General features: G+C 36.6%; 1 protein-coding gene across 2 annotated transcripts in view; it reads right to left on the reverse strand.

Annotated features, from left to right (window-relative positions):
- Nucleotides 1-12,328, reverse strand: part of NUBPL (NUBP iron-sulfur cluster assembly factor, mitochondrial) — a 278,977-nt gene that overhangs the window by 67,432 nt on the left and 199,217 nt on the right. For both annotated transcript variants that reach the window (XR_013761865.1, XM_079127236.1), the window contains exon 7: nucleotides 2,971-3,064. Coding sequence is in view for 1 of the 2 variants with exons in the window: in XM_079127236.1 (XP_078983362.1) it covers nucleotides 2,971-3,064 (94 nt within the window). In the remaining variant the exon portion in view is untranslated. The remainder of the gene's footprint in view (nucleotides 1-2,970; nucleotides 3,065-12,328) is intronic.

A 12,328-nucleotide genomic window follows, 5' to 3' on the forward strand; every position in this document is an offset into this window, starting at 1 on the left:
GCTTTCCTTCTAACTAGAGGGCCCAGACAGGAAAGGTCTGAGGGAAGAAAGGAAATCACCTCATTATCATAATATAACACCAGATGTTAGGGCAGCTTTTCTGGAGCCCATAGATATTCAGCATATTAATTAGTTGAATACTCTGGCATACACAGCAGCTTTTTCCTCTCCAGGAGATAAGAAATCAAAATAGAACCCACACTGTGGACTACTGGGACAGTAGGACTGCCTGGCTGTTTTCTATATCACTTTTGCCATTCCCTGGAAGAAAAAGAGAGAACAAAGCAGGGACCATGATGGCTCCACTATAAGCTTGCTCAGTCTCTGTCCCTTCTATTATAAGAAAAATTTCCAAAAGTTTCATTTCTGTATCAATTTTTACTTATAAAATGAAGAATATTTTACCCTAATTCTATCCTATCAGAATAAACTCTTTGATCTCTTACTTCTCACTCCCTTGCTTTGTATTTCATCTATCTCAGGTCGCTGATTTATAGTGAAATGATGACTATGAAGATGAGAAGCTATGTTAGTTATTCTACTGGATAAACTCCTTCTTCTTACAAGCCCTGCTTCAAGGCTCCGCCCAGATCCATTTTTTCCACCCCTCTGTGTCCTGACCAGTGCCCTGGTAGCTGATCTCTGTGGACTGTATCACCTGAGTTTCCTTGTTCTCTGGCTCCAAATGGGGATCTGCCACCTGGAGGAACCAGTAGAAGGAAGAGACTACGGGAGGGAATAAAGGGTGAAATATCATTACATACCTCGCATGCTACTCCCTCCAACCTTGCTGTAGTTCTAAGAGTGACCATAGCTTCCACCAGGCAGTCCTTTTCCCTGAGTTCTAAGAAATCTCCAGCCTCTACTAACACAGTTTACTCCTTTGCCTCTTCAGGTGGTGGGGCAGTAACAAGTTCCTACTGTCCTAGTCCTTGGATACTTCAGCATCTCTTGATGGTTCTCTTAATGCTGTCCTAATATTGCCCTCTGCAACTAACCCCTTCATTAAATGAATTCTTTTTTCCTGCTAGGATCTTGACTAATATGCACTTTAATACAAGTAAATTGCTAAAACTCCAATCCTTGGAAAAATAATCTTCACTTAATTCCAAGAGTTAAAATCAAACTAAGACAGTCTTCAGATAGTAACTCAGAAGATTTCAGTTGAATAAAGAAAGAAAAATATTTAAGGTAATATCTATTAGAAGTTGAATACTAGAACAGTTCACATATTTCTAAAACATTCTAGGAAATTATAATACTTTTTGAAGAAATATTAATCTTATTATTATGGAAAAGCAATTGAGTGATCAATGATTCCTAAGAGTATATCAGCATGCCTTGAAGACACAGACCCATAGAAGTCAGTCTTGGAATCTATCCAATTCAGAATAGGCAACAACTAATACACGAGCTAAAGAAAGAAGCAAAAAAAGCTAGTAAACTGTATCACTAACCAAGAAAGAAGAAGAAGAAAGTAAGAAAAATAATAAAGCCTGTGCTAAAAACTGCCTTCTCCTCTTGGCAAGTTCAATAAGATAAGAGCAAATCTAAAGACTATAATTGGTTATTTCTCATCTTTTATCCTAATTCCTTTCCCTCCAGCAATTACTGCAACCACTGGGTATCATTCTGATCTATACTTGTAATATGTAACAGTTCAATAGTCTATGTAAACTCAAACTTAAATCATTAGCCACTAATACTGCTGTCAACACATTTACCTCTATTGTTGCTATACAATACTTTTCACACAAATAAGAATTATTATTTTTCTTCAGAATTTCTTCTTACAATGAGCTTGTCATCCAATCCATGGAACAAAATGGAACACATATAAAGAGCTGCTAATTAGCATTTAGAAAGAGGATCTTTTTGCTTATACAGGTCTGCCTGCATGAATTTTCTAAAAGAATGTCTTTTTCCAAATATAAAACAATTCCATTCTCATCAGGGCTTGGAGAAATGCAATGACACCAAGACTCCTTCTAACTGATGCTATTTCACTACCCCTTCCTAAAAAGTTCTTTTAAAGTATTCAAGTAGTTTCTAAAAATACCACACATTTAGATAGAGCTTTTGCACCATCCAGTGATTGCAAAAAAGATGAATTATTTTCACATCAGTTTACTCCCATCTCATACTTAATGGCCTGCCTCACCAAAGAAAACGTGTCAAATTCCATTAAGGTTACCAATGTGTTAAAACATTTAAAATATCCATATTAATGAGGTTGTACTGATTTTCCAAATAAAATGTGTATCTTGTCAAAAATTTAGATAACATGGCTTTAATAATTAAATATCAATGAAATGACTTGGAGAACCAGTAAATAACTGATTGGCAAAGACATTTTTACTGTCTTTCCAGAAGTTCATTTATATATGCAACTATAACTGTGAAATTTGGGGAAATCTTTAGAAACAGGTTCAATATGAAGGGTAACTACTAATATTTAAATTCTATATAATAAAAAATCTATAATAAGTATTATGTATTTGATAAGCTCCTAAGTTTGTTGCTCTCTTGACTTTAACATTAAATAAATAGCAGAATATAAAATTCTCTTATAATTGTATTTACAAAAAAGACAAATTTCATAATATTTACTCTCATTTGGTACTTGTTTGATATTTACCAAGTGCCTACCAAGTACCCTAGTGCTGTCAGTGCTGGACTGCACTAAACCAGTCAAGTTTATAATTTTTATACCTAAATATACTTAAGTGCCTGCTTTTCTGGAACATAGAATTATATCACCACCTTTCAAAGTGTCTTTATGTTTTTGTAACTATACTTATTCTGATAATCTGAAAAACTCAATTTATGCTTCTGATCTCTAGTAGAAACTTTATAAGTTCTTTTTAAGACATAAAAATGTTTGCCTGTCACAGTTTATTTTTCTCTATGGCAACATCAACACATCAAAGGAAGCATAAATTACTTTAAACTTTTAAGATTTAGATTTACCTGAAATGGGAATATTCTGTGAAACAGATAACTGCACATCTCCCGTTCCCGGTGGCATATCAACAACTAAATAATCCAGTTGACCCCAATCTACCTAAAAATAAAAATGACACAAATAACATCATTGTATAGCTATTCCAGTGGAAACAGTGAGTGTAAACAAAATGAATGTGCTAATAAGAAATCTAAAATAAAAGTTGTCAACTGAGTCCTCACTAGATGTCAGGCACTGAGGGTTAAGGACACACAGATGAATACATAACAGCCACTGCCTCTGGTAGATCTTTGAATGATTAAGCTTAAATGTCCAGACACTAATGGCAACCCCAGTTCACGATGGTCTCCTAATCAGGACAAATCATTCATTTTCGCTGGGTATAATCCAATATTTTGTCTAAAAGGTCTTAGTTTTTTGCCCTTAGGATTTTATTGCTGTTCTTTGTTGGTACAGCACTTCCTATGCAAACATACATTTTCTAAATTTATTATTTTTCCTTCATAAAAATAAGGCATACTAATAATGAAGACCAAAATTTAATAAGAAGAAAAAAATTAAATATAACTACCATCCCAATACTATTTACATTGATTATTTTTTTCTAGGCATTTTTTAAAAAGAAATTCAGCAATTATACAAGTCTGTAATGCTCAGTCTCAATCTAGTTAGTTCTCAAGGGTATCTTGTGCTCTTTTCTCTTCAGATAGTTCTTCCCTCTGAGTTTTTAATCTCTTGAAAGGTCCTAGGATCCTTTCAGTTGAGGCTCAAGTAGAAACTTGGAATCATACTCAAGGTTTCCCTTTCCTTCTTTACCCCAGTCAGTTACCCTGTCTGCTAAAATCTCTCAAATGTATCCTCATTTCTCTTTCTCCAACTCCAAGGAACCAAGGGAGGTCACCACCACCTATTACTATTAAAGCTTCCCAGACATTCTCTCTGCTCCAGCCTTGCCCTTCCAGTTTGTCCCTAGCAACAGAGAAAAACAGACCGCATAAAAATGCAAGTCTAGTTGTGCTTTTTTGCTTAAAACTCTTTTCCAGCTTTTAGGATAAAGTCTGAGTTTAAGTTCCAAAATACTCTGTCTTATCTTCTTAATTCCCCCTCATTCTTCAGATCCTAGTTTAAAATTCACTTCCTCAGGGAAATCGCCCTCGACTCCCACTAGATTAGACACAGTATTCCTACCATGTACTTCACTTAGTCACTCATTTATTTGTCCAGGAAATGTTTAAGCACCTTCTACATATTAAGCACTGAGTATTCATAATTAAATGGTATCATGGTACCTGTTTTCAGATCTTGAAAGATTAAGAGAGTTGGATATAAAGCAGATAATCATCCAAATAAACATATAAGTATCAGTTTCATAAAAACAAGAAGCGCTGTGAAAACAGTAAAATGTGCTTAACTGAGAAATTGAGAGATCGATATGGCTGGAGAGCAGAGAAAGAGAAGGGTGTCATTCTACTGTTTTTTCATATCTTCCTATAAAACTAAACTGAGTTAGAACACCTCAGAAAGGAATGAACACACAGGAGATGCTAACTAAGTTTTCCCCCAAGGCAATGAATGAATAAACGAACATACACAAAGGTTTGAATTCTTTTAACCTAAGTAGTAACTATGTATGTAATTTCATATTCTGTTTTGTAAGACTTAATGTGCAATATGCCTTTTCTACATTAATCATTTTTTGATAAAAAGCTTGGATGAGATTAGATCAACAGATTTGTTCATATATTAATATACTTATTTAACACATATTTATTGAGAATCCATTAGGTGCCAGGCATTATTCCAGGTGATGGAGATAGAGCAAGGAACAAAATAAAGTTCTAACTACCAAGGTTCTGACATTTTATTAAGGGAGATATGAAGAAATCAGAGCAATATGTGTTACGAAGAAAACTATAAGCATCCCTCACTATAGAGTTATCTGGCTCCTGTTTTGGATATCCAGATCAAAAAAGAAGGGTTTTAGTAAGTTCTTCAATTCTTGAAATTCAGATAGAAAGTGATAAGAGTTCAGATAGGGAAGGATTTACCAAAGAATTTCCTTGAATCTCTTTGGTCCCCAAGGTCAGATGATGAAGAAAACTTGTACAGTAGGGAGAAAGGACAGAATGGTGGAGGGTGCTACCATAGACAGGGTGACCAGAGCCACAAATGAAGTGACAAAGCAACTAAGGCAGACAGATAAAGAAAAGCATTCTAGTCAGAAGCCCCAGCAAGTAAGAGTCCCAAGATGGGGACAGGCACAAACAAGGAATAGCAAGAAAACCAGGTCAGCCTTTTTAAAACAGCAACTCCATTACCACTGATCTCTCTCCTTCCCTGACATTGCTTTTCTTCAAATATTTACCAGTATCTGACACTACATATTGATTTGTCTTTTAGTAATCCTATGCTATTTCACAAATGTATGTACCTGATACTGATAAAATGACATATTATAAGAGAATGATGAAATGATAAGCAATATATATATATATGTATATATATATCAATATATTCAATATAGGGTTCTTTGGTTTAAAAAATGATCAGCCCAAAGTTACCTATAACCACCGTCTATGAAACTATCTCCAAAAAAAGATACAGGATGGGTTGGGGGTTAAGCCCTGGGTTGGATCCCCAGTACTGGGGGGGGGGGGGGAGACTAGAAAACACTTTTCATTTTATATTCTCACAAGCACTGGCAGATAAACAAGTTTGTCTCAGAGAATACCAGATGACTGGTGCCAACTCTTTAACATTGTTTTTCCCTGGCATTTAACCATATATATCATGTTACCTGGTTTCAGACAACTAAGGTTCCAAGTAACTAAAAATACTTCATTGTTAAGGCAATTCATTTCAAATTACTCTTAAAATGAATTTTAACTATTTTAGAAAAGAACCTAGTCCAACACCTTCATCACACAGTGGGCTTTCCATAAAGGCTTGCTGATTGAAATTGGACTTGGGACTTAACTAAAGTCAGTATGTGAGTTTCAGTTTTATGGCATTCACTAATACTAATACTGAAATATACTGACTGCCAAAAAGTTCCATTGTTCTTGTAAAAGAGCCACCAAAAGCATTGATTTTACAATGATTTGGGGCTTCTCTAGATTTTCCTTAAGAGTTTGTTTACTTGTAGAAATTACATTTTACTAAGTGTAAAGAAATAATCAGGATCTCACATATTAATAAAACCCAGTGGTATATCCAGATTTTGTGTGGCTTGAAGCATGTACAATTTGAATAGTTCTCGCTTAGAATAAAAACACAAAATTATGAATAATGCAAAATTAGATAAAGAAGTCAATATAGATGCTCCTTGATCAGGTTGCAACTCCATCATAAATTGAAAATATCATCAGTGAAAAATGCATTTCATACCTAACTTGCCAACCACAATAGATTAGCAACATAGTACATTCTGGGGTAGTGGTTGTCTTCATGATGCATGGCTAACTGGGAGCAGGGGCTTGCTGCGGCTGCCCAACATCACAAGAGACCATACACAGCTAGTCAGGGAAAAGATGAAATTCCAAAATCCAAAGTAGTTTCTACTGAATGTGTACTGCTTTCCCATCACTGTTAAGTGAAACTACCTTAAGTCTCTTAAGTAGGGACCACCTGTTATTTATTTACAAAGTGAAAAAAAAAATCACCATACAGTGCCAGAACTTTAGAGATTCAAGTCCTCTAAGAATTCCTGAATAACAGAAGTGCTTCCTAACTGCAACCTGGCTTCCTCTCTCCACCTAGAACATTACCCAACTCCCAAGATCTCACAGGATCTCATGTGAATATGGTGAAGGGTTATGGAAAATAATATTCCTACAAGACAGCCCCTGGGAAAAACAGAAAGATGATGTGGCTCAGGAGGAGGAAGGGAAATTAGTCAAACATTAAACCTCTACCAGTAAATCCTTTCCCAGTAACAATGGGCCCCAAGGGGGGGAAAAATAGCAAACTTTCATCCCTTTCCAGGTTCATCCCCAGCATCTCCACCAAAAGCAAACATTCATCCCTTCCCAACCACAATGGGTCCTGAAGGGAGGAGGTGGATTCTGAAACACTGGGCTTCTACCCTTTCCCACTGCCCATGAGTCCTGGGAGAAGAAAAGCAATGGGTAACAATGGGTCCCAGAGGAAGAAGAAAAGCAGTGAACACCGAGTTCTGAGCTGTTCTCAGTGACAATGAGTTCCTGCCTTTTTACAGCTTTTTTCCTGACTGTCCAAACTGACACATCCTGCTTCAGTTTCCAATAATTAAACCACCCGCATTGTAAACGATAAAACTCAGAGCTCCTCTGTAATTGCCAGCCATTTTTCTACCAAGAAAATGAGCCCTTAGAATGCCTGATTGACTCCACTGCAGAGCAGAATAAAGGAAAGCTTGCTGATTCGTTTGAGGTCTACTTTCGTCCCAGTTATTTGTGTTTCCATAATGGTGTTGAAACCGTGTTGGTTATTTTTGCTTACACACGTAACACTAGGCTGAAGTTTCATTAGCTTCATGGTAACCCCACCTCTGGTAAAACCTTCTCAGTTCCCCCTCATGCTCCAGTCACAAAGGATCCCAGCAGGAAAGACTCAGTCAGCCTAGAACTGAAGTTACCAAGGTAGTCCAGATGCCCTATGAATACAGAAATAGCACTGCTACAGAGAATCCAGCATGTAGCTACCAAGCCAAATATATGCATCAAATCTGGAGGAGGACCAAACAAAAAGGGAGAAAGGAGGAGGAAGAGGAGAAAAGTCAGAATTTTGTACTCCTGTCTAATTGGCACACAGTAGGGAGGCTACAGTTATCAATAATATATTGAATATATATTTCAAAATAACTAGAAGAGAGGATTTTGAATGTTTTTACCACAAAGCAATGATAAATGTTTAAAAAGGTCATGAATGTTTATTATTCTGATGATTATTATATAATGTATACCTGTATTAAAACATTATATTGTGCCCTATAAATATGTACAATTATGTGTCAATCAAAAAAAAAACCTTAGGAAAACAAAAGCCAGCGTCCATGGAAACTGAGGAAAATGGAATGAGGCAAGCAGTTAGGACTTGAGTCTGAAAAAGAGGCTTTCCATTAGATGCCCCTTTTACACAGTAACTCAGGATCTTGATTTTCCTTGGAAGTGTTTGAGATACAACACTTCTGGATCCAAATACAATGCAGTCCCATAACTTGTAAAAAGTGATTCAAATGACATTAGAATAATTATTTTTTCATTTGTCCTTATGACATCTCTCTCTCTCTCTCTCTCTCACACACACACACACACACACACACACACACACACACACACATCTGTGTTATGGTTTAGATGTGGTGTCCCCCAAAAGCTCATGTGTGAGACAATGCAAGAAGGTTTAGAGGAGAAACAATGGGGTGACAGCATTAACCTACTCTGTGAATTAATTCCTGATAGGATCAACCGAGTGGTAACTGGAGGCAGGTGGGGTGTGGGTGGAGGAAGTGGTTCATTGGGGGCATGGCTATGAGGTATATATTTGTATCTGGCAAGTGGATTCTCTGCTTCCTGATTATCATGTGAGCTGGTTCCCTCTGCCACACTCTTCCTCCATGATGTTCTGCCTCATGAGCCCTAAGGAACAGAGCTGGCCTTCTATGAACCTTTGAAACCATGAGCCCTCAAATAAACTCTTCCTCCTCTATAGTTGTTCTAGTTGGGTCCTTTAAGCCACAGCAGCAAAAAAAAAAAGTCTGTGTCCCATTCCTGACTTGAAAGTCCTAAAATCCTTGGAAACTCCAGAGTGGTAAGAGTGTATTTTGTATGCTAATGAGTTGACAGGGGGCTGGAGGCTCCTAGATAGCCTTGGGGTGGGGGCCAGTTGTCAGGCGAACCAACCATATGATCAGAGGGTTAGAACTTTCAGTTCTACACCCCACCCAACTAGCAGGAAAAGGGAAAAGGACTGAAGGTTGAACTGACAAACCAATGGGCAATGATGTAATCAATCATGCAGATGTAACTAAGTTTCTTACAAAAACCTAAAGAACAGAGTTCTAAGGGCTTCTGAATAGCTGAATACGAAAGTTCCTAGAGGGTGGCCTGCTAGGAGAGGAGATAGAAGCTCAGTGCCCTTCTCCCATATATCACTCTATGTGTTACCTCTTTCATTTTAGTGTTCATTTGTACTCTGAATCTCTGGCTTCCTGTCTGCCAAGTGATCTCTCCTACCATGATGCTACCTACAATGCTATGATGCAGCCAAGGGGACCCTCATTAGAGGTCAAATAGATGAAACCACCTGATCTTTGACTTTTAGCCTCTAAATAAAGCTCTTTTTTCTTTCTTTTTCTTTTTCTTTTTTTGGTACTGGGTATTAAACTCAGGGGTGTTTTATCACTGAATTATATTCATAGCCCTTTTATTTTGAGATAAGATCTCAGTAAGTTGCTGAGGCTGGCCTTAAACTTGTGATCCTCCTGCCTCAGCCTCCTGAGTTGCTGGGATTACAGGTGTGTGCTACCATGCCCAGCTAAACCTCTTTTTTTTTTTTTTTAATAATTTACCAAAACTCAGGTATTTCGGTATTGCTACAGAAAATAGGCTAATAAAACTGGTTTAGAAGATGCATTTAACCTGATCTCAAGCCCCACTGCCAAATGCTACAGGCAATAATTACCAAGCTCCAAGGACTTTGGATTCAACTAACTTCTAGGGTTTAAAGTAGTTCTTCCAGTTCTAAGAATTCTTAGTTATTTTTATACATAATTATCTCCCTAATTTCAAAGTATGCTTCCTAACAGAAAAGAACATTTATATGCATTTCTGTACTCTCCTTCCACATCTAGCCCTCTCTACAATGTCTAACAATATTTAATCAACAGCCACTGAATGATTCTGTGAATCAAGTTGCTGCTTAGAATTTTTTTATACAACTAAAATTAAAAGCTCTGCCATGGGAGGTACCTTTTACATATAATATAAATCAAAAATTGAACATAAAGTGTTTTTATTTATATCTGTACCATGAGTTCTGCTCTGCTCTGTGGCCTATTTATAAAATCATGCAACATTTTTTTTTAGTTGTAAGAAAAAAATTGCTATGAAGGAGAAATGATTTAAATATAAAGAACACAGCAAACATCTGAATAATACAAAAAAATTCTACTTCAGTTGATGGTCTATTGGCTTGTGGAAATAAATGATACAACTTATCCTTGAGATTATTCTAAGAGTTGACCAATTATACAATAAGAACACATTATTCAAGTTACAATGATGTAAGTATTCTTCCTCCAATCTTTTCATCTTGTGCACCATGATAAAGTTCCCCAATTCTTTTTCAAATGTCTTCTTTTCTATTGGAAAAAATGAGGGAGAGGAGAAGCTACTTGGGTAAATTCCTCCAAAGTTACTATAAACCCAAACAATGTCTTGAGAAAAAGATGAAAATTTTATTCCTCTCCTTTCTCTTTACCATCATCTTCCACTTCCTTATTTGTACTCCTATTAGAGATATAAAGGAGACTGGCCCTGACAACCTGGAGACAGATGACTTATTTCTAGAAGCTAATACATGGGTCCATCTTTGGAAACTCTGAACCTATTTACTGAAATGATATTTAAAACAGGCTGACCCACAGATGCCTATACATACAGGTAAAACAGTAAAATTTCAAAACCAAAAATAATGATGCTACCACAAAAGTAATAGTATTTCAATTATTTATAGGAACTTTAAGTTCTCTAAAGTCATACTTTGCATCAAATACTTATATGTATAGAGTTTCATAACCTAGGAAATAGATGTTAGTGAAGGATAGGACTGCCACCAAAAAGCCTGAAATACTCAAACCTGCTTGAAAAATAAAGATATTTTAAATAAATTACCAGGGGATGGGGATATAGCTCAGTGGTTGAGTGCTTGCCTAGTATTTGCAAGGCCCTGGGTTCAATCCCCAGTACCAAAATAAATAAATTACCAAAATTATTTTTAAATTTATTTATTTTTGGTACGCCATGGTTATACATACCAGTAGGGTTTGTTGTGACATATTCATAAATGTACAGAACACAATTTTCTCCATTTTAATTCTTAGTAGTAGCTCTTTTTCTCCCCTCCTATCTCCCTGATTACTTTTCTCTACTCTATTGATCTTTCTTCTATTTTTATTTATTTATTTTATTTATTTTAATGGGTACATTGTAGTTATATATAAAATTGGAATGCAATGTGATATATTCATACATGCACATAGAACAATTTAATTAACTTCATTCCCCAGTTTTTCTCCTTTCATTTCCCTCCTTCTTCCCCTTTGGTCCCCCTGCTTCTACTCTACTGATCTCCTTTCTGCTTTTGAGGAAAACCCCCTTTTTATTCCTCATTTATCTCTCACTTCCACATATGAGAGAAAACATTCAGCCTTTGATTTTCTGAGTCTTGGCTTATTTGACTTAGCATGATGTTCTGCAGTTCCATCCATTTACCAGTGTTACAGTTTAGATACGCGGTATGCCCTAAAAGTTCACGTGTGAGACAATGCAATAAGGTACACAGAAGAAATGACTGGGTTACAAGAGCCCTAACCCAACCCATGAATTAATCCCCTGATTGAATTAATTGAGTAGTAACTGAAGGCAAGTGGGGGTAGCTGGAGGAGGTGGGGCATTGAGGTATGGCTTTGAGGTATGTATTTCATATCTGGCAAGTGAAGTCTCTCTCTCTGCTTTCTGATCATCATGTGAGCTGCTTCCCTCTGCCACACTCTTCAGTATTGATCTTCTACGTCACCTCGAGCTCCAAGGAATGGAGCCTGCTGTCCATGGATTGAGACCTCAGAAACCATGAGCCACTAAATAAACTTTTCCACCTCTACAATTGTGCTGGTTGGTTCTTTTAGTCACAGCAACGAAAAAGCGAACTAAAAGAACCAGAAAATGACCTAATTTCTTTATGGCTGAGTAGACTCCATTTGTTTTATATGCCACATTTTATTCATCCATTCATCTATTGGTAAGCACCTAGGCTGGTTCCATAACTTGGCTATTGTAGATTGTGCTGCTCTAAACATTGGCATGCATATATCGCTATAGTGTGTTGATTTAGTTCTTTTATATCAATACAAAGGGGTGGGATAGCTGGGTGATATAGTGGTTCCATTCCTAGTCTTTGTGGAATCTCCATACTGCTTTCCAAAGTGGTTGTACTAATTTGCAGTCCGACCAATAATGTATGAGTGTACATTTCCCTCCACAAATATTATTGTCAATATTTGTATTCTAAATAGGGTTAGATGAAATCTGAGTGTAGTTTTGATTTGTGTCTCCCTGATTGTTAAGGATGTTGAGCATTTTTTCATATATTTGTTGGCCATTT

Source organism: Sciurus vulgaris, assembly GCF_902686455.1.
Source record: "Sciurus vulgaris genome assembly, chromosome: 2".
NCBI lineage: Eukaryota > Metazoa > Chordata > Mammalia > Rodentia > Sciuridae > Sciurus > Sciurus vulgaris.